This window comes from Perca flavescens, chromosome 24 (genome assembly GCF_004354835.1).
Source record: "Perca flavescens isolate YP-PL-M2 chromosome 24, PFLA_1.0, whole genome shotgun sequence".
NCBI classification, from domain to species: Eukaryota; Metazoa; Chordata; class Actinopteri; order Perciformes; family Percidae; genus Perca; species Perca flavescens.
In genome coordinates, this window is record NC_041354.1 from 4,028,576 (window position 1) to 4,054,087 (window position 25,512).

The 25,512-nt window shown below is 41.7% G+C and overlaps 2 protein-coding genes and 1 long non-coding RNA gene across 5 annotated transcripts; 2 read left to right on the forward strand and 1 right to left on the reverse strand.

Moving 5' to 3' along the window:
* Positions 1–850: 850 nt before the first annotated feature.
* Positions 851–8,466, forward strand: zswim2 (zinc finger, SWIM-type containing 2). Of its 3 annotated transcripts, none has more exons than XM_028572048.1 (10): positions 851–942; positions 1,603–1,759; positions 1,849–1,925; positions 2,557–2,597; positions 2,860–3,094; positions 3,436–3,687; positions 3,887–3,971; positions 4,276–4,358; positions 4,677–4,845; positions 5,214–8,466. In XM_028572048.1, exons 2-10 carry the CDS (start codon positions 1,610–1,612, stop codon positions 5,898–5,900), a joined length of 1,779 nt encoding a protein of 592 aa, XP_028427849.1. In that variant the 5' UTR covers positions 851–942; positions 1,603–1,609; the 3' UTR covers positions 5,901–8,466. The 3 variants fall into 3 exon arrangements, with proteins under 3 accessions (XP_028427849.1, XP_028427848.1, XP_028427850.1); XM_028572047.1 differs by lacking the exon at positions 851–942 and adding an exon at positions 979–1,227; XM_028572049.1 differs by lacking the exon at positions 851–942 and adding an exon at positions 1,320–1,498.
* fam171b (family with sequence similarity 171 member B) lies at positions 7,554–16,535 on the reverse strand. The gene is made up of 8 exons (XM_028572033.1): positions 16,090–16,535; positions 14,048–14,281; positions 12,678–12,770; positions 11,532–11,690; positions 11,077–11,247; positions 10,394–10,510; positions 10,187–10,310; positions 7,554–9,678 (listed from the first exon to the last, which is right to left on the reverse strand). The coding sequence occupies exons 1-8, from the start codon at positions 16,316–16,318 to the stop codon at positions 8,358–8,360; spliced, it is 2,448 nt and encodes an 815-aa protein (XP_028427834.1). The 5' UTR covers positions 16,319–16,535; the 3' UTR covers positions 7,554–8,357.
* Positions 16,536–19,178: 2,643 nt separating this feature from the next.
* LOC114551041 (uncharacterized) lies at positions 19,179–21,750 on the forward strand. Its single transcript, XR_003691805.1, has 3 exons — positions 19,179–19,361; positions 19,487–19,656; positions 21,524–21,750. It is a non-coding gene; the product is annotated as an uncharacterized LOC114551041 (long non-coding RNA).
* The last annotated feature ends 3,762 nt before the right edge of the window (positions 21,751–25,512 follow it).

Sequence of the window (25,512 nt, forward strand, 5' to 3'; positions counted from 1 at the left end):
CAAAAACAAGTTTCCTTTTTATTTTTAAAGAACTATAAAAAGAAATTGCAACTTTTTTTTGCACCTTTCACTGTTTTCTGCAACTTCATTGCAACACACATACAAAAGACACCACAACTTTTAGCGCAATTTTTAACAAAAGCTCCTGTGAAATCAGGCATTTTGGGCCACAACAATCTCAAAAAAGGCTGTGAAATCCTGGAGGGAGTGCCCTTGTGTGTTTTTTCATGTGTTATGATGCACATTCACCAGTGTTATGTTGTTGTTGTGGTGCACATAGGCTACTCCTGATTTTGTCAGTCATCCCATCCCTTATATGCTGTGTCTCTATGATCCTATCCTGTCCTATTCATGGTAGCCTACTCGTGGACATTGCGCCATCATCACGTGCTTTAGTAGGGGGGCCCGCCTTGATAATCCTGCATAGGGGCCCGGTGTTGGCTCGTTACGCCACTGACCTCCTGCCCTCTTTCGTCATTCTGGGCAGCATTGATGCAGGAATACTCTCAACTCTCACCTTGAAGATTCTCCTCCCTTTCACGTCGGCATATTTGTGTGAGGCAGGATTCTCAGAAATGACTGCACTCAAAACGAAATACCGCAATCGTGCACAAATCGAGGAAGATTTGAGGCTACGTTTATCAGACATTTCGCCAAGAAATTGAGGGGGGCCCAACTGCAATGAACCAGCTTTGGGGGCCCAGCTTGCAAAAGGTTGAGAACCCCTGTGTTAGACATATACAATGTATTCATTAATTAAAAAAAGATCATTTTCACTACATAACTGCTTTAAATCTGGAAACACAAAACTGACCAATCAGCAAGAGGGCTTCTATTCCTTAGCAACGGCGCCCTCTGTAGGTGAAATCCTCCTCCTTGGCAACAGCCAGGTTGGTTACCATGACCACGGCGTTTTGGTACCTTAACTGCGAAGTAACTCGGGTAAGTTTCGGCTTGTTTTTTGTGAACTTATCGACAAATGAGTATTTTTTGAGATGTGTCCCCATCCTGAGCTAAGTTTATCATTTAAAAGGAAAGCGTTGCAGTTTGTTAGTTTAGTTTCTTTAACGAAAATTGACCGGAAGTAACGTTTGTCCAAAGGTGCTTGTAAATTAGCCTAATGTTAATTAATGTTACGGGTTAGCTTTAAGCTAACCGTTTTTTTTATGTCTTAAAATGGGATAACGTGTGCCTATGTGATAGCTGAGAGTTCCGACCTACTTCCAGGTACAGTAATATTCAGTATTTAATTAGCTAGTCATACAAGTTTTGAAGTATAACTACTGTAACGTTTACTTTGCTAACGTTAGCTAACTTTGTCCCCGGGTAGTTATCGTTACCTAAAAAAACCTTCTCGTGTGTAACGCTATCTGTTAAAAGCCCCATACAATGTGTTTCCTGGTTTCTGCTTAAAGGGGGTAATCCCGAAGGTCTTTGCTCAAGTACAAGTATAGCTTTGGGCTTTGCATGTAAACATTTGTACACAGTGAACCGTAAGGTAGGGATGAAGATAAATAGAAACTTGAGAACGCTAAGCCAAGACCCAAAACAATCATTGCTACCGGGTAGATTGACTGACTGATCCATATCTTTATTCTGCAGCGGCAGGATGTTTAGGAAAACTGCGTGGAGGAACACAGTCAGTGATGCAGTGAGTTTCCACCAAGACCAAGCCCTCAACACAACCATATTCCTCCTGAACTCCTTTGGCCCAACAGGGTTTCTGCTCAGAGAGGAGGGAGAGACTAGAAACTTCAAGGTGAATGAATATGTGATTCAAGATGTATATTGCTCAAACTCCACAAACCATGTTTGTATCCTTACTCCAGTCGTGTCCATGTTGTTCAGGTGTACTTGGGTGACCCACATACCTGCACTTGCCCTGTGTTCACCAGGGAGCAGGAGCCATGCAAACACATCTGCTGGTATCAATACACACACACACACACACACACAAATCAACACACCTCAAGGTTTTAGTTTTCCCAAGGTCCCTTTTTTATGTATGTGCAGCATTGTGAGGTGAACTGATGATTCTATTTAGACTGGGTAGCATGTAAAACAGTTTAGGAAGAAAGCTTATCCTTAAAATGTCTTGCAGTTGATGCAAAACAAGTAGTTGTTTTTGAAAACCATTGTATTTTGAAGTTTTTGCAGAACCTAATAACTGGGGTTGGGTATTTAAACTTTTTTGCCACATACCAAATTGTGTCTGTAGTACAAAGTATAAAACTGTAAAATAAGTTGGATTCTTAGTATTTGTTTTCTTAGTTACTTTTTTGATAAGATATCGCCTCATTTGAATCAAATGTTGTTACTTTATTTACTGTATTTTATGTAGGCAATATTCTGGGGTGGCTGTTTAAACTTTACAACTTTAAATGGTAAATCGTTTTTTTGGATGTTTGGCTTTTCTGAAATATATTTTTTTTAAATGATGATATTCAGACTGAATATGAGATACTAATGACTGAATTTATGTGTAAATATCAGTGATATTCACTTTCATCATATGAACACTGCTAACTAGAATGAACCTAATCTTTATCGTTACAGGGTTTTACTGCGGAAATTCAGACTGCCCAGAGAACATGAATGTAAGTTGTTTTGATGAATTGTTAATTTCTTCTTACACTGATTGCATAATACTGTACCTTTCAATTCAGTTACATTGTTAAAATGTTTGATTTGATTGGTTCATGACACTTATAAACCCCTATAAACATTTAACAATTCCTTCTGAACCTGTAGTATGTGTTCACACATTTGCTGATTGTTGTAATCAATTTCAAATAACTGACCCAACGTTGCACATGTTCTCCTGTTGACCTGCAACGTTAAAAATAAACTCTCCTCTAGATTCATTTCAGCATGGACTTGTGGAGAGACAGATCTTGGAGGTGCTCCATGGTTTACACCAAACCAAAGACCACCGGACGGAAAATGATTCTTCTACTGCTGCTGGGACCCCGAGCCAGCCAGCCACTGGCCAGGAGGCTGGAAGTGTCTGCCGGAAAGTGATCCAAGCCCAGGATGTGTGTCCTATCTGTCAAGAAGAGCTGCTGGAGAAAAAACAGCCCGTGTCTTACTGCAGGTGTGTAGGCTGCTGTGTGGGTCGGTTATTATTTCAGTTCAGTCATGTTTCAGAATAATGTAAGATGTTCCAGTCAACTTTTGTTGCACTACTGGCCAGAACATGACCCCATAAAGCATTATCAGTCCCAATACAGCACATCCAGCTGTTGACATACAGAATGTTTAGCGGAAACCACCAGCACAGATTTTCGGATGTTATAAAATTAGATTCAATCTCCCCTGATAATCACAGAAGAGGACGTTTCATTCAAACACAAAGACGTGATGTGGAAAATGTTACTTGCATTATTGTGCTAACGGATGCTCTGCGCTCTCATGTGCCAACCCTGTCTCTCCCAGGTTCGGTTGTGGCAACAATGTCCACATCTCTTGCATGAAGGTGTGGGCGGATCACCAGAAACTTTTAGACAGTGAAGAAACCGTGAAGTGCCCTCTGTGCAGGGAGGACTTCAGCTCCTTGAAGTTGCTGCAGGAGCAGGTGAAAAATGCAGCGAAGCTCTTCACTGCTGCTGAGAGAGAGAAGCCAGACAGACACCTGGGAGTCCTCTGCCACAGCTGCCGGGTCGGCCCTGTCACTGGCAGGTGTTTTAAGTAAGCAAGTGGCAGTCATAAACCATCGTTTAATCACGGTATTCCCAGTATGGCAATTAGCAGTCTGCTGTAATGAGCATATGAAAGTGTATTTTAACATTTTAGGTTTTGTGTTGCTGGATCAATTCAGTAAACTATAATTTCCTAGTCATAACGTGTCATGCCAAGTCTTCTTTAATCCCTGTTATCATCTTTTCAGATGCACAGTCTGCAGGTACTTATATCTATGCGAGGACTGCTCAAAGAAGGGCTGCCACCCACAGCATCCATTTGTGTCACGAAAAGTAAGCTATTTGTACTCAACTTTAAAACAATACTCATGCTGCATTGGCTAATCTCCCACCTCAGTCTTGAAAAACCCAATGATTCAGATAACACTTAACTTTGCAGTGGTCTTAAGGCCATACATCACAGTAATATACTGCAAACACCTAATGAAACTGGCAATTGTCAAGTGAATTGTCATATTTCTTGGTTGTGAGAGGTTTTAATGAACAAGAATGTCTGTCTGATAGTATAACTTGCATAATAAGGGGCTTATCATGGAACACCTGAAGAAAATAAAAACTCTCACTAAACCTCAAACAGAAAAGGAGAGAAAAGTGGCACCTTGTGGCCAAGGACCCCAGTGATGAACCGAGGGGAGCGACCTCTCACCCTCCAAATGACAGGTGAGTTATTGAATGCATCCAGAAAATGTATTCTGTCTTTTTGTGTATGAAGATGGACAGATTAACGCTGAACCCTGATGGCTTCATGAGGATGATATAAAATGTCCACACATCTAATTACTGAGTCCCAAAGCTGCTGTTAAATACCTCACACCTGTGACCACATTGGCAGTGACTTTGCAGTTTATAATATTGCTGAAACAAAAAAAATGGTCACTCATACAGGAAGTACAAAATATTCCTTAGTTAGGCAAACAACTGTTGCTATTACTGATGATATGCTAATTTATGCTGACTCTTTCCCATCTCACTACTCAGCATCATCCCTCTAGCTGCAGACCCTTTACCTGAAAATGTGTTGGGGTGTCTACCTACGGTCAAGGTGAGATTGGGGTCCCGGTTCCTGGATGTGGGACAGCAGTGTCGGATCTGTCTGCTGGATTTCAGCCTGGGCCAACGTGTCCGAACTCTGCCCTGCCATCACAAGGTAAAACTTTTCGCTGTGTGCTCGCATTATCTTAACGTCTGTATAATACAAAGTATTTAAAATCACTTCAACTCACATTTATGTTCATCACATAGTTACAGATTCTGTTTTGGTATACCAAAAAAAGTGGGCAAAGCTCAATACTAAATCAGAGAAAAATTTAAATATAACTTTTAGTGAACATTGATTGTGACTTCCCTTTATTCTGAATCTGTGAGGTGCATCAAGTTACTTAAAGCATATCAGAACCCAATCTGCTGAGACTATCAAATATAAAACTATATAATCAGTGATTTAAACAAATGTAATGCAAAAAAACTTCACAAAGTCCCTTCCTCTCTCTCTCCTCGCATGTTCACACCCTTCAGTTGCACACCGACTGTGTGGATGGGATCCTGCGGAAATCAAACTCCTGCCCCTTGGATGGATATGTCATTTATAACCCTTTGACTTGGACAGCCAGTGAAAGGAAGACCTCCCCTAAGTTGGCCTCCTGCTTTTCCAGTGACTGTGCCAAACGACCAGAAAATAACTTAAAGGACCTTTTTATTCCAGGAGTGGCACTGCGGGACAGGAACACTAAAGTCACTCCCTCACACGGTTCTCTGAACTTAGAGGTGCTAACGGGTTCTGCAGTAACTTTAAACACCACACAAAAGTTAATAACTGACCGTTTTCAAGGCTTGTGCGTAGATACAGCCACTGTGAAAGAAAGAGAAAGAGAGTTGCAGAGAAAACAAACTCCTTTTAATCCTGAAAGCAGCTCATCTTTTGATCACCAAAGTAAATCTGACTCAAAAAAGACAGCGGCAGAACACAGCCCTGCTTCACCCGCAGTGAGAAAAATCAGAGCGCAACCCCAGTTGAACCTTTTTGTAGGTTTGCAGAGACCTGAGTCAGACCACACAGCTACTGTGGCCTCTTCTGCCAGGCGAACTAGACTGCAACCCAAGAGGACAGGCACGCTAACCATCAAAGAAACAAACAACAGACTCATTTCAGAGCTAACAATGACTGGAGTTTTAATAAACACACAGCAACAGAAGAAGACTTAACTGTACTGTTAACGCAGTGAAAGAAATCAAAAAACATGATCATTACAATAACATGTAAATTTGAAATATGTTTGAAATGTAGTGTTTGTGTCATTTTGCTGAAATCTATTTTATACATAATTAAATATGCACTTCACAGTTAGAAAAAAAATGACAAAAGCTTTTGAACAATAAACTGTATCAAGTAACTTTATTAATTTAGTGCACAAAAAGGCAAGACTAATAACACTACCATCATTACAGAGGTAAACACAAGAGGTGCCCATTTTGGAAGAAACTAAATCCCCATAAGGTTCAACGTTTAGACACAAAAGGAGCGTATAGAACACATTAAAATCAATACAAATACATTCAGCGAGATCACTTTAAAACAGGAGTGGCAGTAGGTTTGATTTGCTCGTCAAGAATTGTCAGCAGAAAGTTTTCACCAACTACTCCTCATGTTGTTGCGTAAGCTGGGGTGTGCTGTGTTTTCAAGCTGATGACTAGCAGGAAAAAGTACTTCCATTTGTAAGCATACTGAATGATTAAGTGCTCAACTTGTTGCTACATTTAAAAATTACAAAGCTCAGTTTTACACTCCCTTTTAAAAGGCTCGCTCTTTAGGCTAACTAAAAAAAAAAAAACATATCTATAACGTGTCATATGACTCTGGTTCAAAAACCTTGTCATTCATCCGTTCACTGGAACACACTGATGCACCTCTCAGACTTGTAGCTGAAAGAAAAACGGCACAAAATAACTGAAATCACAGCCACATAATACATAAAATGTTGCTTTAGTATATACATACAAAAGAACACACAAATGTGTGAATATACATACAAACTCAACAGGAAAAACTTTTACAGTATGACGGAAGACTGAATATGGCAAAATTGTCGCTGCAAAGTTCATTTTAAATTTGAATTCATGGTAAATATTGCTAGTAAAACAGCTTTGTGGTATTCTTGGTAAACCTTTTGCCAAACCTTATCATTGATGGCCAATGATGTCAGTGTTCAGGATGCTGTGGTAGTATTTACACTCAAAGTTGAATATGTTTCTGGGAATGCTGTGTGCCAGTGGAACAAATGGGCACATATTAAAGTGAAGTGTGCTTTATGTGACAAGATCGAGACTAAAGCTGCCATGTCCATTAGAGGACAGACGTAAAAGGCAGGCGTACCTGGGACTTTGTTATACTGCTGTACACTTATTTGTTTATGAATTGGTTAAACCAAAGTATCCCATGGTCAGGAAGTAAATACAGGAATACAGGTTGTGAAAGTAAAACTCCAAGGCACCGAATTAATGCTATAAATAAAATAATTACAAGGGCTTATAGTTTGTTATTATCAGAGGGGGGCTAAGCAGAAGGTGCTGATCTCCATAACTTATTTGCAAATTAATGTAATGTAATAACTTTAACAGCACTTCCTCAGGCTGTGGCTGGTTGTACCATGAATTGCTTCAGACAAGCAATCTGAGCCATTACTGGGCTTCTAGATTAGCCCGGGGGTATTATTATTGTTGTAGTTACAGTAATTACAGTTGGCAGCACAACACAGAGTCTCCTTCCAAGACTAGACAATGAAATAAACCATTCAGTCCCCAAGTAATATAACCGCTACAGTGACGTAATGTTAGCTCTACAGTGAAATGCAAAAACGATTTTCATACACACAAGGAAACATTCATTTTCATGCATTCTAAAATAATCGTAGGCTTAAAACCTTGAATATCAGGTATGTAAATGGAAACTTAGCTTTACAATGTACATCAGTGTTTTAACTCCAAAAATCCATTGGAGTCTGTGACAGGCAGAAAGTTAAGACGATCAGTCATTCATTGTTCGGACAAAGCTGATTCCGATATAAATGAGGCAGAATGATCGAAACGAGATGTCAGTACTGCAAACTGGGAAAGCTTCTATATCTTATTTAATTTTACAGCAGGCATTTATGATGAGGATAAGTGCATTACGCACAGACCTGTGTCTGTGTCCATCCTGCAAACTCACCAGATTTGACAAAATATAGTCAAATACTGTGACCATATTTAATGATTACAGGCAGTAAGAAGGCACCCTTTATAATGCCAGCACTGGGGACTATGGGACATCGTATTCACACGGACATTTTCATGTGAAGAATCTCGCTGGTGATCTTTAGATTCTGGAGAATGAAACAACATGGTGCACACAAACGTGTCTTAACAGCAGTTACATGATGCTTCAACACGACAATAGATCCTGCTTTATTTTTTGGAGCGTATGCATTCTTTGGCAAAGTTGTACAATCACATAACTCAACAACAACGATGCCTGCGTGAGCACAAGTGGTGAAAACTAATTTGGATCACTCAGCACTGATGACGCCATGTGATGAAAATAGCTCAGTGTGGGTGAAATGGTTAATGGGACACTTAAATTAAGCACTGATGAAAAAAGGCTTGATGTTTGCAACAAGCTGTGCCCTAACTGCGCTTGGTCAGAGGTCTCCCCTCGCGGACATGCTTGGCACTCCTCTTTTCAGTCTTGCTTTTCTCTCTGACCTTCCTCAGGCGCCGCGGAGGCGGCGTACCTCTGGACTCGCTGTCCTCCTGAGCGCTGGACGTATCCATCCCGTCTCGCTCTTCAGGAATGTTAGGAATAGCCCCGCTGCTACCGTCTAAAATGTTCCTCAGGGAAGGGTCCTCTGGCGTACAGGTGGCTGTCGTGCCACTCTCGCTACTGCTCAGGTCCTGCTCCTCACCATAACGCCCTCCTCGGCTGTGGTGCGGCAGGGAAGAGGCCCTGATGGAGCGCCTGTCGCGCTCCGTCTCGCGGATGTTATGCTGAGGCTCGTTCATGTCCACCCCAGAGTCCAGGCTGGTGTCGTTGCTGCTCGGCGGGCGGTGGCGGCTCTGGAGCTCGATAATGGAGTGGCGGACCTGGGCGGCCGGCTTCCCGTCTAAGGAGACAAACCAGGCCCTGGGGTGAGACTTGCCCCGGGTCAGCTCTAGCAAGGTGCGCTCTGAAATCCCCTGCAGCTCGCTGGGTACACCATGCCCACTGCTGAAGGCCTCCATACCAGCCGCCTCATTAAGAGTCCCAGGGACTGAGACGGAGGATTCCAGGAGGTTACTGTAGCGTCCCCACACGACAGCGTTAGGGCCTTGGCCTTGCGGAGGAGTCTCCAGAGGCTGGGGCTCATCTTGGCTGCTCTGCTGTGGGCTGCTCCCTCCTTGGGAGTGGTGGTGAGGGACTTTGGGTAGTGTCTGGGTGTAGCTGTCTTTACTTGCAGGCTCTGAGTGAGCATCATAGTCAACTCCATTGCGGGGGAAAGTAGCAGACTTGCAGCCTGATAGTTGCTGCTCCTGAGCACCGAAAAGCTCCGGCGCCTGAATAATAGCCACTGGCTGGTTGTAAATATGAAGCAGCTTATCTGGAAAGAAGTTGTCAGAGTTTATGTTGACCCGAATCTGCTCTGACTTCTCCCGAAGCCGGGCCACCTCTTCGCTGTTAATGTAGTGAGACGTCGGCTGGGGCCCTTTGATCCGATCCAGAGCAATGTTCTCATAAAGAGGAGCCGCGGGGCGACTCCCTGGATCCTCCACATAGATGTTGTAGTTGGCTTTGTGCCTCGGCGTGGACGACGGTTCACACTGGACGCTGCAGGAAGCGAGGCCGTTGTCGCCAGAACGGAACAACAAACCCTCTTCCATGTGGGTGGAGGTGGTTTGGTCTTTTTTCACCACTGTGAGTTTGGAAAAGCGTGCTCCCCTCCCCCTCCTGGGCTCTCGATAAGAACTTCTCCTATACAGAGGAAACGGAATGAAATTATAGGGTTGCATTCCAAATGTTAAGGGCAAGTTAAATGGACACTTTTTTATTTTATTTTTTTATTTTAAGCTGATATTGTTAACCTACCACTTATTTCTATTTGGTGTCTTCTTTAAGAAGGTGTTATCGAATGCACTGTAAGCATTTATTTGATATAGTACCATAGTCAGTGGACTTTTCTTTACCTTGTTTGAAGCCCCTGACACACACTTGGCTGGAAATGTTAAGGATATTTCAGTAACTTATGTAATTTTTATATTTATATATATATATATATATATATATATATATATATCACATAAATATTCATGTCTAAATAAACAACAACAAAAGTTGCTTATTCAAAGATCTAACATAGGTTTTATTCTTAAAGAGTTACACTTAAAAATGTGTTTCAACTTTAAACTGAAAATAAGTAAGTATATGTTTTATATACTGTAAATTGAAATTGAGCGATAACATATCTGAGCAGCTTTCTTACCCGCAGTGACACAGCAGCAAGGAAAGAAGTCCAATCACTATAGCCAGCATGGCTCCCAGTATTCCCATCAACAGGTAGGTGTGGTGTGATATGAAATCAATGGAGCTTCCATGTCCCAGGTTATCTAAATGGTCAAATTCATAGATGGGCATGAAACACTTACCAATACAAATTTCATAAGTTAATGAGGGTATATGAGTTCTGTACCGTGTGATGAGGGAAGAGGGGCAGCGATCCAGTAGCCCAGATGGGAAGCGGTGTAGGTCCAAACCAGCTCATCGCCAACCGTTTTCACTATCCCCAGACCCTGGTTCTCCCAGGCACCTGTTGTTATTGCACATTAAAGTATCCCTGCATTTATCAAAATCGTTTCACTCGGTTTGTGGAAGACTTAGGTGCGCGTATTTGACAAAATACACACACAATACAAAAAGGGGTTTAGGCTTACTTTCTTGAGAAAATGTTTTTTCAATTTAATGCAATATCCCCATACATTTTGTCTCTGGGTTTGTGCGTCGGTTTGTGTCCCTTTGTGGTAGTTTTATTACTCTTTTTCACATTACTTTAAACCATTATTCTAACCATATCTGTGTCTGAAACGTTGGAAAAGCTAGAGCAGATAATAAATAACAAGACAAAACTTGCTAAAGAAGTCCAATCATTAGATCTGAGAAAAGTGTAGTTACATTCATTCGGATTAGGTGCTGCCCTCAACAGCTCGGATGCTGCACCTTAATTTTAAAATGGCAGGGAAAACCCTGCAGATGTTGTTCTTCCAAATGTTAGATCTCTGTAACGATGTACAGTACCAACTTTATTTTACATGCGTTTTTCATGCGTTTTTCATGCGTTTTCATTTTCTAATGAAACCTGTAATCTTTTATACTTACCTGTCTTTAGGTTAAAGGCCCAGGCTGGCACAGTGTCGGAGGCCCTGAGGTGCGTGCCATGTCCCAGGGGAAGGCTGATTTGAATGGGCCCTCGAACCTGGAGCTCCTCACCGCCAGAGTACAGCAGGACATTGACGGCCGCCAGCGCCTTCAGCTCGACGATTTGGACCACTTCAGACACACGGAGGAGTAATCCAGTCAGAGGAGTCAATCTCAGACATTTAAATGGTAAAGTGAATTCTTATGTTTAACAACTTTTGTAGTTTAAACATTAGCTTTATCCATTTTGTAAAGAATTATCGTAAAACAATGAAACAAGCTGCAAGATCTGCTTGATTTAAAGATGCTGACCGTTCATGCCCAACAAAGTGGTAATTGTTTGTAAAACTTATTTAGTGCAATTTTGAGAAATGTGTCCGCTTAAAACACTAATGAGGGTCTTAGTTACCACTCACATGATTTTTTGCTGATGATGCCTGGAGTGCAGTTGGCACAGTCTTTCGCTAGGTGGTGCTGTGGTACAGTCAGGTACGCTGTCACCGAGGAGACGTTGCTCTTATCAGACATTGTGAGGAGGTTCTTGGGGAACTTAACCTTGGGTTGGGATGAGCTGTCTGTAAAGACAAGATGGCATCCGATAAGTAAATCTAGAGACATGATGTTTTAAATGTGTATATGAAGCTACAAGTGATTGTGCTTTGACAGAAAAGATGAAAGAGAAGTGGTAACAAGGCTTTCTTTATTTTACAGTAGAGGTTAGGGCTGGGCGATATGGAGAAAATCAGATATCACGATATTCTTGACCAAATACATTGATGTCGATATTGCGACGATATTGTAGGCTTGACAACTGGTGCTTTCACAAAATATTTTTTACAATGAGATTTTAGATAATCATCAATGATGTTTTAAACCGTTCCAAGGGAAATTATAGAGAACAAATAAATCATTTTTTTCAGCTATATACTGACTATGTTTACATGCATGTACAAAAACAGTGTGATGTTAAAACAAATCTGCAATTCTTCAAATGATATTCACTCAGAATGTTTCAAAACAGAGAGAATTGAGTTAGTATGTGCTTGTTATTATCAATTTAGACAAATATCACAATATCTCGACATATGATTTTATCACGATATAATTCCATTGAAAGACGATAGATTATCATATTGAATTATTACCCAGCCCTAGTAGAGGTGCCTACTTTATCTGGCATTTATTGAAATGATTATTGTTGGAGGCTTAAATGCACCTAATTGATCTGAGGGACAAAAACAGTATCATAGTTTACCTCTACACTTATGTCAGTGGTGACTTTGTCCTATTCACATTTTAATATTGCAATACAGTAGATATTTCTGCAGTTACTCTGTTGTATTCTTGCATCTTGACACTCAATCCCTTCTTAATTTTATACTTTAATCTGTGCAAGTTGAAAACTTAAAAGCTACCCAGAGGAACCAGTTAAAGTTGTCACGTTTTAGCTCAGTCATTTCAGGAAAAAAAATCTTCTATTTTTTCTGATGCAGGAAAGTGTTCTACAAATGAAGGTTGTGAAGCTGATTTGTTTCTGACCTCTACAAAGTGTGTGAACCTACCAGGTAACTTCCCTGTGATGAGTACTGAGTCTTCAAACAGCCAGATGTTCCCCTGACTGTGAGGGAGCAGCAGCAACGTCACAGCAGAGAAAACTGCAGGAAGACAAAACACACATACTAATAGCACTTGTTTTTTCCAACTATCACAACTACAAAATGTCCAAGTTCTTTCCAATAGATAAAGGTCACCATTATAGAACTGACAAAGTTAAACTTTATTTATAAATAAGAGAGAAATTACTACAAACATTTAGTTTTAAATATGTGACAAGAGATAGAGATGTTTTTTTTAACACAACACAAGCTGTTTATGGTGCCTTCTTGTAGAACTGTAATACCACCAGCAGGTGGCAATACTACCTCAATCCTCTTTTTAGGGTTCAGCTGTCTGGCTCAGCAGCACAAAAGGGAGGCGCCTCTGATAACGCAGAGCAAGGCAGGTCTCGACAGATGACACAATTTCATCATCCCATCTGCTTTGTATCCCTCATAACACCTGCTCCATCTTTGCTTTGAAAAACAGCTTCCCTGCTTCTTTTCTGGCTGAGACAGACCAGTAAGAGGAAGTGGATACACAGACAATAGAGTCATGTTTTTGAACATGAGATTGGTGTGACTAAAAAGCCCCCACCCCCCTCTGCATTTGATTGGGTGCAGGACAAAGAGAGTTTGCTGAGGCAGGGATATGTTTCCCCCAGGCTTGAGTCAGACATCTCGACTCGACGCGCTGCTGTAGAGACAATCGATACGATGACGCCGTTCAGTTACACTTGACTGTACGCCGGGAACATAAAATGCTTCATCATGAACAAACCTCAGTGACGAGTTGGATGTTGTCGTGGACACTTCATTAATCTGTGATGACCATGAATAATGCAGTTGTGTGAACACTGTGGCTGGCAGTACAGGAAAGGGTACTCACAAATGGCTGCACGGCCTATAATGCACAAATAATATTTACATAGCTAAAATAGTGTTTGTGTGAGAGAAATGCATCCTTCAGCAAAGCACTTTTTATTTCAGTAGGTGTGGGCTAAATGCCTTAATTGTGTTTTTTTTCTCTATGGTTGGATCGATCCTTGTTGATTACTTGTGTCCCTTTAAGGGGGGGCCAGGGTCAGCTGTGACCCTGGAGCTGGTCAGGATACTGCATTTCAGCAGAGCGGATGTTAACGTCCATAAGGGATCCAACAGTCCGTGGCTGATTTGGGCCAAGCAAATTAATGTTTTCCTCAGAAACTACCAAGATGGTACCCCTGACTTAACAATTATTGTTTGGATTTGTGGACATAAAGAGACAATGAGGAGTCAGTTAGTGTTTCTTGGATTAGCCAAAGGTTTAAAAAGAAGTTGTTGTGTGTGTCACTCACTTGGCCTCTTGGCGGTGCTCCAGGGCACGGGTCTGGGGGCGTAGCCCTCCATGGTGCCCAGCAGAGTCAGACTGAGGCCGGGACTGTACGTCACCCAGAGCAGAACCTCACCCTTCTCGTCTGTTTGGGCAGAACTCCTCAGGGTGTGGTTTACGTAAACGTCCACTGAAGCACCCAGCAGCGCCTGACGGGTCACTAGGTCCCTCACCAGCACCTTCAGGGCAAACTGGGGCTCTGGAGAGAAAAAGCCAGAAGGTGTAATGATATAGACTTTCATAATGTCCACGTTCTGTGAAATGATCAAAATCACACAAGCAAATTTAAAGGTTCAAAATGTTTTGATGTTTTTCAATTTAAAAAAATGCAATTTGACATCATTTTGGACCATAATTATTGCCATATCTGTGTCTAAAACGTTGGAAAAGCTAAAGCAGATAAATAAATAACACTAAAAAAACTCAAAGAAGTCCACAGGGAACCAACTACAATTTTTAGATCTTAGTATTTCGGAGTATCGGAGTGTAATTTCATTAGTTTTGATGCTCAGATTGATTTTATTTGGCTTATGTGCTGCCAAAAACCACTTGGGTACTGCACCGAAGTCTTACAATGGTAGGGAAAACCCAATTGTATTTTTAGTTTGGATTTGGTAAGCTATTCCTATAGCGTAAGACATCCAAGAGTTTGATTGTGGTAATTCATGTGTCTCTGCATGTGTTCTGATCTGTATGCAGACCAGCCTCAACCACTTCCTCTCTCAGCAGTACTCTGTAACCTTTCTCTTCCCATGAAAAAGTGATGAGGCAGGCACAGCTGAACCAGTGGGAGAATGAAAAATACATCAAAACCAAGTGCCATGTTAAGACGTTTCTTCCCTCCCAACACTGTCGCATACATATGCACTCCGAAGCATGTATAGTTGATATTTAGCCAGTTGTCAATATCACGCTGTAGTTGAGAGACAGTTTTACTCTAGTTTTCAACCTTTTTCGGTCTTTTAAAAAAAAATCTTGATCAGAGTTTAGTTAGTGGGGTTGAAAACCTAACTTTTTGTAATGTACTATAATCGTTAGCAGTATAACTGATGGATGTATTAAGCTTAATGACATCTCATCCCACAATATGTTGTGGTCTGTAAAACTAGCACTAAAATAGCTGCTGGAGTCCTTTTTTTACAGTATGTAAACCCACCATCTATGCCCAGACCAGTTGTACACAACCAATCAATCAATTTTATACGTCACATGAAATCATAGAAAATACACAGAGGCCATCAATGTGCGAAGGCTCACCTGCTGTATCAGCAGAGCAGCTCAGGATCACCATGCTCCCCATTAAAACATCAAAAAGATAAAACCTTAATCCCCCAAACCTCCACATTATATATCTTAACCCTATTAGCTTGTTGGCCAGACTGCCTGTGAATACATCCAGAAACTTATCAATAGAAATAGCTGATCATTCAGACAAATACCTTGGCATTTAGGATGGTTTTAGTGAAGACGTCTTTACTGTAATAACAGGAGCTCCTTCCTATTGAGCATATTGCTACACAGCTTTGTATAATTCAGAATACAGTATTAAAGATACTCTGTTAAAAAACAATCTGATTATTGTTTCTGCACAAAATGGCACATATTTGACCAGCTTTACCTTCATATATGCAAGTTAATCTACTATTTTGCCACTCAAAATGAATTAAAAGTGTCCGATTTAATAAAATGTTGCAATCTGTGGCACAATTTAAAATGTATTTATAGACATAGCTTGCAGCATTTGCCTCACAACAATCACAGAAAGCTGCAGCAAACCTAATTTGAATGTATATATCCTAAACAGAGCTAGGCTGTAAAAACTAAAGCAAGGTGCGATTTAAAAGCCAGTTCTTTTCGTCAGTTCCACAGAAACAAACAGCCTATTTACATAGCATGCACTGCTACCTGATTGTGTTCTGAGTCCCACGGCTCCCTCTGTTGCAGCTCATTTCCATTTTGTCTAACAATGACGGACCGATGGAGACCTAATATGTGTTTTTTGTTTACCTTCTATCGCAGCGGAGGGGCTGAGGAGTCGCCCCGGGGCGCTCGGGTCGGTGACAGACTGGTCTCCGACCGCAATGGTGAGGCCATTGTCCCCGGGCGAGGAGGAGGGCAGGCCGCCGCCCTCCTCCGCTGCTCTCAGCGCCCCATCCAGGCACGGAATCAAAAGCAACGACGGCAGAAAGAGCAGCAGCAGCGGCGGCGGCAGCACGGAGCGTTCAGCTGCGGGCATGGCGAGAGGGGGAGCAGGCTCAAAGACATAACGAACCGCGAGAGGTTCGGGGAGGAGTAGAAGAACGAGGTCCAGTAGGGTTTGTCCTTATCACGAAGGCCTCGTCCCTCTCATGGTTTCTTGTAATGTTGGTGCGGACAGAGGGGGGGACAACCCAAACCCCGTGGAGAAAGGATGCGCTGGTGCTGAGGCTGGGCGTGTGTGGTCGAAGATCGTTTATAATGGGAAAGATGTGTCACACGGTAAAGAAAAGAAAATACAGCACAGGTTCATCACCATAATTATATCCTAAAATGTCACATCTAAATATATTCCTTGTGTGTATTTCGGTCCAATAATGCATACCTATATGCGCATATGTGCTGAAACAAGCAGCCTGTAGTCAATGGCAGATCATTTTGATGATCAGTGATAATGTGAAAATGTTCTGCTTTTTGACATTGTAAACGGAATATTTATTTTCTAATGTAATTAGAAATAGGCTACAAGAGAGTGTAATTACCATTGCCGTACTACGAAAAAAGGCTACAGAGTGAGAGGTCTTTCTGTCCTGATTATCTTTGGTAAGACAGAAGATGCTGTTACATCATTGGGGTCTGCGTGGCCCTCTGCCGGTAACTTGAGATCCTGGTTGCCTATTTTTATCTCCCCTGCTTTGACAAAATGTAAAAGTCCACCCTTCAAATCACACAAGAAGTCTGAAAAATATAGGCTAAATAGAAGAATCACGTTTTTTTTGTGCTGTGATTATTTGTCAAGTCAACTTGTAAATATACAGAAACAACAATAGTTGAAAGATATTCAGGTTACAACGTTTTCAGTTTACAATGAAAACAAACATGTTTAAAGTCATAGAGACAGATCTACAGATTGTTAAAAGTAGTCTATTGGGCAACTGATCTTCCCTGAATGGATATATACATACAACATTTCAATCTAAAAACAATAAAGCAGAAAAAAAAAGTTGAAACATTCCTCCTACTGTAATACCATTATGGTTTGTCCTGACAACCAAACTTTACCCCTACAGTCTGGTTTCCCCTTGTATTTTAAATGTGAGCAAAAGGAAAAAAGTGTGAATCTGTTTACAAACTAGTCTCACCATGGTGTCACTAAACTGTGCATATTAACTCTCTGAAATAGTTTAAGGCCCTGTAAGGGATCTGTTCTTGTTGCACTTTGTATAAATCTCTGAACTTCTTATCTTCTGTTTACTAATGGTTGCACTTCCTTTTACATTTCATCTTCTGGATTGTTTTTTTTTTTTTGTGGGAAGATTTCAGTTCTACACGGCATAATGTAGCACTGTTTCTTTGTAATATTTGGCTTGTGTTTTTAAATGGCCGTCACTATGGCGCATTTCACAAAATCCTGAGCCTTTTGTTCCTGTGATGAGCTGAATGAGTGAAACGTTTTAATAAAACCCACTGAATCAAATATGACTTTTTTTCCTCAGTACTTTATGTTGAATTTAAACCTGCAACTTTGAACTAAATAGTAAACCAGTTTAAATATGCACTGCCTATGCTTTAAAAGTACTTTATTCAGTATGCACCGAGCTGTGGTAATAATTCATAATTAATATTAACAGTCTATGGTGGTAATAGTAGCACAGACATGTTGCCGCCTAGTGGTAGAATTAGGGAAATCTAGACTCATAGCCCCAAAAGGTACAAGTTCACTTTGAACCCTATGATTTGTAATGAAAGATCTCAGCAGTTTGAACCTAAAATAAAATGTATACTAAGAACTTACATATTAAATATTTATTTGAAAAAAAACTCGTACAACAGCAGGTGCATGTAACGCTTTGAGACCAAGCTCTCCTGCGTGTATGTAATTAGTATAAATAAGAATTCCTGAATGGAGGACCAAATTACGTTCTAATCAATAAATACATGCTGGAAGATGACCAAATAAATAAAAGCAAACTTTAATTGAAAAAACACATGAATTGAATTCATACAAAAAATGCATATATTAATTGATAAATAAAATAATACACAAAGAAAAAGGCTTGAATAAATATGGAAATATTCAAATGCATACATAAATGAAAACATACAAAAAAATACACGACTTCTGGTAATTATTTGAGACATACATTTCTATACATGCAAATAAAGAATAAAATAAATGCTATATAGACATAAGTGTATGTAGAAATGTAGAAGTACAGTACTAAAATTAAAAATGTAAAATACCAAAAAAAACAAATGCTGATTTTTAGAGTTACAGATTTTATTTTTTTATGCATGTATTCATTTTCAAATCCATGTGTTACTTGTATGTTTTCAGCATTCATTTCACTATTGATGAAGTCACTTTTTGTCTTCCATATTTAGGAAGTGTTTAACTTCTTTTATACACATCCAGCAAGTTGTAGCCACGTACCAGGATTGTAGGGGGTGACCACCAGCAGAATCTAATGTAATAATGATAGACAAGAAAGAAATAAGTCTGCAAATAATCACTCCCGACTGCAGCTGCAGAAATGGATAAATAGAGTAATAGAGTAGAGGGTCAAGCCTGAAAAGTATTTGTGCTCCTAACTTGTACAGGTTGAGAGAACAACTAAAAGCATGCTGTGTTTTTGCTCAGTGAGATGAACAGATGCTTGAGATGGGACCTGGAGTGTGTCCTAAATGTTGAAGTCAGTCAGAGGCTGGACGGTAAGTCCCTTCTTCTATACTGTCTATGGTAAGTCCCACACAGCAGTCTCCTTCCTTCGGGTTAGGCAATAATCATCCGGGGCACTATCCACTCGCCGTAGGCGGATACACAAACACACACACGGTTCCGGCGTCCGTTGCTAACTTACAGCTAGCTTATGCTAACGTCTGTCCTGTTGCTACTTTGGCTGTTTGGGGCGAACAAACAAACGACCCCGCGGTCACATTCACCGGAATGACGCTAGGAGAAAACTACGCATCGCTGTGAGAAGGAATATGGCGTTTGATATCGGTTTTGTTTGTGTTTCTGCTAATAGACGGTTGCAGGTGGACTGGTGTTTACATGGTCCGTGGGAGCTGGAAGTCCGCAGGTTGGTCTTTGCCCATTGTATTCATGAACATTTCCACATTCCGGTGCTAATGCAAACTATAAATGTAACTATAACTATACATTACATAACCGTTGATTATTGTTGTATGCTTTTTACTTTGACAGTCAGCTGTGTGGCGGCTGCAGTGCTTTGATTAGTCTCCTAGCTGCAGATCTGCAGCCTCAATAGATGTCATCTGGGAAGAAGAAGAAGAAGAAGAAGAAGAAGAAGAAGAAGAAGAGGAGCCTTGTAGAGACCAGCTGAAGGAACATCTTCTCTGAGCTGAAGCTCTGAGGTAGGACATGCTTTCTCTCCGGATTAACAGCTGCTGGCTGTAATGTTGACGGATTGAGTTGATTTGAAAGGGTCAGGTCACACAGAGTCCAGAATCTCAAGGTCAGTGGTTAAGTGTTTGCAGGAGCTTGTGGTAGAGATATTTCCAGTGGCAGAACTGTTACCTTGTGTACGTTAGAGCCAGGCTGTGTTGTGTTGTTTCTGCTGAAGAACTATAATCCGACTATGTAGTGATAGAGCAGAGTGTAAACTGCTGTCCTCCCTGTGTTCCATCTTCTAAAACCTGCTGGTCAGGTGGCTGCCTCGGTGTTGAGAAGGTTGGAGTTTGAAGCCCTCGGCAGGTCTGCTGGGTTTGAAGGAGTAAACACACAAAGCAGTGTGTGAAATGTTTGAGAGAACGTGTGCTGAAGCTGAATGTTGTGTCAGCTCCTGACACCGATGGCAGCGTTAGTTTTAGAGTTGTCGGTAAGCTGTCAGAGAGGACGTGTGAGTGTGGTAGGCTTGGTGGTGTAGTGCTGTTGTTAGTTCTCATCAGTCTCTGACAACGTTGCTTGGCTCCATCTTCTCCACTCAGAGGGGTTTAGAGTTTGACGTTTTGTAGACAAAACACTGAAAATAATGCAGCCGAGTGTGAAAGTAGATTTTCGAAGTTCTTTCTGGTACTTGTAACCCCAACCTTCATCGCTTAGTATTGTTCTCCTCCCGCCCTCAGCTTCACGCATCCCTGAACACACACGTTGCATTTTTTTACGCCTGTATGGCATAGAAATAAATTAAAAATACTTGGCATCATGTATATAAAATCCTTTATTTAAATTGGGAAAGTTCCACAGAATGGTTTGTGAAGGTTGACAGATCTTTTAAACCCACACCACTTTGCTGGTAATTTGTCAGCCAACCACAAAACAGTTTGGAATTGACCGGTGCAGATGACATCATTTGTGTGGTTTGGTCGTCGAAACATTAAATACTGGATCATTAAATCAAACGCACCCTTCCAATCGCTGTGTGTGTGTTTAGTGAGTAAAGAAGTGCGGTCGCCCACCATTATTACGCCAGAGTTCCAGAAGTAGCGGAGCTTGTTGGACCTGCCGTCCGTGGTGTTGGAATAAACCGAAGATCAGGAAACGTGACAACTTATTTTGTCGGTCATTTTATTTGGGAGATTTTTGCCATAAACGACCCACAGCACTGAATATCAGGCAGTCAGCTGTAGGAGAAGTTGACGTTAGCCAGCAGTAACTAAACAGCTTTGGACAGGCGGTTCCTCCAGCATGGATTAAAACCCACAGGTCAACCACTGACCCTGGAACAGTTTAGAAGCAGTTGATAAGAAAACTACCTGTTGTTTATCTCAGCAGATGTCTTTTCTTGTTGGAAGTGTGATGGTGACTGGTTGTTGTGTGTGGGTTTTGGCAGGCGGCTGCTGTTCCCACTTCCTGCGTGCGGGACTGAGTCGTTTTAGCGGTGCGGGTATCGGAGCCCTTTGCCCCCTGGTTTATTTATTTATTTAATTAGTTTATTTGTCAGGGACAATGTACAAAATACATTAAACTTACAAAAAGATGTTTTGTACCAGAGTTAGCTAATGCTAGTTTCCATCTGCAGTCCCCATGATAGGACCAGCTAACGGTTGCAGCCCTAATATTAATACGTATCACAGCTTTCATCATTTCCGGTCTTTGTTGACCTTAGGGTGCAGCTCAGACACTAAATGATGTTAACAAAGAGGGCCCGTCCTCTGCTTGGGAGCTACAGTTCTCAGCACTAGTAGCTAGTGTATTCCTCCTTAAGGAAAAGAAATGGACCCAGATGTATTGAAGCAGAACAATCCAATAAACTCTTACTTTCTCTTGTTTTCTCCCCAGATGAGTGCCCAGTTTCCGGACCACAACGGAGAAGTTCCTTCAATCCATTCATGCCGCCTTCTCTCCGTACTCACTGTATACTCATAGTATTGTATGTCATGAAATAATTTAATAAAAAAGTAAGTAATAGTACGTATTATGTCAAAAAAAAAAGCTCAGAAAAGTCATACATGTCAAAAAGTGTTATTACATTACATAATTATTACATAATACATATTGTATTATGACAAAAAGCTATCACAAAGTTAAAAAAGTGTCAAAAAGGGTTATTACATAGTTATTACATTGTTATAACACTGTTATTACATGTATTAATGACAAAAAAATCTGTTAAAAAGTGCTATTACACAGTACATGCCATGAAAGTGGAGGTAAATAATTTTTTTGTCCATAAAAAAAAAAAATCAATTTTTTTTCTTAAATTAGAATCTTCTCTTCCTCTGAGATGTCCTACTCTGGTCTTTCCCTCTTTCTGAGGTGTCCTACTCTGGTCTGTTCCTGTCTCTGAGGTGTCCTACTCTGTTCTCTCCCGGTCGCTGAGGTGTCCTACTCTGTTCTCTCCCGCTCGCTGAGGTGTCCTACTCTGTTCTCTCCCGGTCGCTGAGGTGTCTTACTCTGTTCTCTCCCGGTCGCTGAGGTGTCTTACTGTGTTCTCTCCCGCTCTCTGAGGTGTCCTACTCTGGTCTCGCCCTGTCTCTGAGGTGTCCTACTGTGGTCTGTTCCTCTCCTTCCCTGGTCTCTGCCTGTCCTTGTCTTAATACTCTCCTACTCTGGTCTCTGCCTGTCCTTGTCTTAGCCTCTCTTTCCTATCTCTGGTCTCTGCCTGTCCTTGTCTTAATACTCGGTCTTGAAACTTCTTGACCCTGCCTTGTTGAGCACAAACCAACTTTGCTACCTCTTTCCTATCTGGGGTTCCTATATTTGTGTTTGTACATTCTGGGTGTAAAGCTCGGTAAATTGAACATTCCTGTGTTGGAACCCATAACCTTTGTGTTTCCCAACCAGCGTTCCATCACATTGAGCTATCAGATCTAATCAGCAAGCAAATGGTTAGTTGTATATTTGTCTTTGTCATTCTGGGTGTAAAACTCAAAATAAATTGTCTATTCCTGTATTGGAACCCATAACCTTTGTGTCTCCCACCCAGCATCTCATCACACTGAGCTATCAGATCTGTTAACAAGTGGCATGTGTTTAGTTGTGTATTTGACTTCTTCATTTTGAGTGTTGGACCTTAAAATTTAGTTTGTCATCAAAGAATTGAACCCACAACCTCCTGAACAGATCATGTGGGTATTATCATGCTGAGCTATCTATGACACTGGGAGCTTTCTGGTTGGAGGTTGTATTTAACGTTCACATCACTGAGGTGAAAAATTAAAACATTCTTCTGACTGAACCGGGATTCGATCCCTCAACCTCATCCTGTCACATCACCGTCTTATCCTGGTGAGCTATTCCTCAGGCTGGAATTTTTTTTCCGTTCTGTTATTTGTTCTTCACACACATCTTTTAGCCAGATAGGGGAACCGGGGTGAGGGGAGGGGGAGTTCTGATCTGATCTGATCTGATGCTAGATCACATCCACTAGACGTGTCCATGTAAAAAGGACGAGCCTGGTGGCCTGCCTTATATTGCCTGCCTTATATTGCCTCTGATTACCTTGTCAAGCAGTGGTGTGCGGTCCTTTGTTACCAGCCAAACAAGGCGTTTCCACTGTTAAAAAAACTTAGCCTCCACAGGATGGTTTATTTAAAATCCCACTGGTCCCTTCTGCACAGCAACACAACAAAACATTACTAAAAAAGACTAAAAAAACACAACTCTCTTGCAACAGGTCACAGCCCCGACTTGTCTTTCTTTGTCCTCCTGTTTGTCTACCCACACACCTGTTTCCCGTCCACCTTTAACAACCACATCATTAGATCCTGTGGCCAATCATGAGCTGTGGGGGGGGGCGGGGGGATGTGTTCCAGGCAATCACAGCTGCTTCTCATAATCCCAGTCTAGGGGTAGATGCTAGATCAGATGAACTAGACGTGTCCATGTCGAAGGACGTGCCTGGTGGCCTGCCTTATATTGCCTCTGATTTGGCCCGAACCTAACGACAACACATCTAGTGGATGTGATCTAGCATTTACCGGGAAGCATCAGCCTGTCTTGCTGACCCACTTCTCTCTCTATAATGAACATTAAAAGCACCATGCAAGAGTGCCAATTCGGACCATGTGGTCAGAGCTTGTTAATAAGCAGTTGAATGTCGGTTCAGGGGTGAGGAGGGTAAGGATAACAGGGCACGTCCTTTGACATGGACACATCTAGTGGATCTGATCTGGCATCTACCCCCCCCCTCCCTCCCCTCCATGCCTGAACCTAACGACGTCAACACGTCTGGTGGATGTGATCCTTTTGTCCCACAGCATTCAACTGCTTATTAACAAGCTCTGACCACATGGTCCGAATTGGCACTCTTGCATGGTGCTTTTAATGTTCATTATAGAGAGAGAAGTGGGTCAGCAAGACAGGCTGATGCCTCCAGGTAAATGCTAGATAACATACACTAGACGTGTTGACGTGTTAGAATGGTAAGGTTCGGGCCAAATCAGAGGCAATATAATGCAGGCCACCAGGCACATCCTCTGACATGGACACGTCTAGTGGATGTGATCTAGCATTGCTGTGGGACAAAGGCATCAGCCTGTCTTGCTGAGCCAGTTAGGTCTTATAATGAAAACTTTCAGGAGGGGGGAGGGCTGAATGACTGAATTAATGAGTGAATGAATGAAAGGACGTGCCCCAGGGGTTAAAAGAGGCTCCACATCCTTTGAACACAGCATTCAGCTGTTTATTAACAAGCTCTGACCACATGGTCCGAATTGGCACTCTTGCATGGTGCTTTTAATGTTCATTATAGAGAGAAGTGGGTCAGCAAGACAGGCTGATGCTTCCCGGTAAATGCTAGATCACATCCACTAGATGTGTTGTCGTTAGGTTCGGGCCAAATCAGAGGCAATATAAGGCAGGCCACCAGGCACGTCCTTCGACATGGACACGTCTAGTTCATCTGATCTAGCATCTACCCCTAGACTGGGATTATGAGAAGCAGCTGTGATTGCCTGGAACACATCCCCCCCCCCCCCACAGCTCATGATTGGCCACAGGATCTAATGATGTGGTTGTTAAAGGTGGACGGGAAACAGGTGTGTGGGTAGACAAACAGGAGGACAAAGAAAGACAAGTCGGGGCTGTGACCTGTTGCAAGAGAGTTGTGTTTTTTTAGTCTTTTTTAGTAATGTTTTGTTGTATTGCTGTGCAGAAGGGACCAGTGGGATTTTAAATAAACCATCCTGTGGAGGCTAAGTTTTTTTAACAGTGGAAACGCCTTGTTTGGCTGGTAACAAAGGACCCCACACCACTGCTTGACAAGGTAATCAGAGGCAATATAAGGCAGGCAATATAAGGCAGGCCACCAGGCTCGTCCTTTTTACATGGACACGTCTAGTGGATGTGATCTAGCATCAGATCAGATCAGATCAGAACTCCCCCTCCCCTCACCCCGGTTCCCCTATCTGGCTAAAAGATGTGTGTGAAGAACAAATAACAGAACGGAAAAAAAATTCCAGCCTGAGGAATAGCTCACCAGGATAAGACGGTGATGTGACAGGATGAGGTTGAGGGATCGAATCCCGGTTCAGTCAGAAGAATGTTTTAATTTTTCACCTCAGTGATGTGAACGTTAAATACAACCTCCAACCAGAAAGCTCCCAGTGTCATAGATAGCTCAGCATGATAATACCCACATGATCTGTTCAGGAGGTTGTGGGTTCAATTCTTTGATGACAAACTAAATTTTAAGGTCCAACACTCAAAATGAAGAAGTCAAATACACAACTAAACACATGCCACTTGTTAACAGATCTGATAGCTCAGTGTGATGAGATGCTGGGTGGGAGACACAAAGGTTATGGGTTCCAATACAGGAATAGACA

Excerpts from the sequence above, each read along its gene's own strand:
- zswim2 (XM_028572048.1), top strand. The coding sequence starts at position 1,610 with ATGTTTAGGAAAACTGCGTGGAGGAACACAGTCAGTGATGCAGTGAGT. Across the intron at positions 3,095-3,435 it reads CAGCCCGTGTCTTACTGCAG|GTTCGGTTGTGGCAACAATG; the intron begins GTGTGTAGGCTG and ends TGTCTCTCCCAG. Across the intron at positions 4,359-4,676 it reads TCTCACCCTCCAAATGACAG|CATCATCCCTCTAGCTGCAG; the intron begins GTGAGTTATTGA and ends CTCACTACTCAG.
- fam171b (XM_028572033.1), bottom strand. The coding sequence starts at position 16,318 with ATGCCCGCAGCTGAACGCTCCGTGCTGCCGCCGCCGCTGCTGCTGCTC. Across the intron at positions 14,282-16,089 it reads CCCCTCCGCTGCGATAGAAG|AGCCCCAGTTTGCCCTGAAG; the intron begins GTAAACAAAAAA and ends TTTTCTCTCCAG. Across the intron at positions 11,248-11,531 it reads CATCATCAGCAAAAAATCAT|TGGTCCAAATCGTCGAGCTG; the intron begins GTGAGTGGTAAC and ends GTGTGTCTGAAG.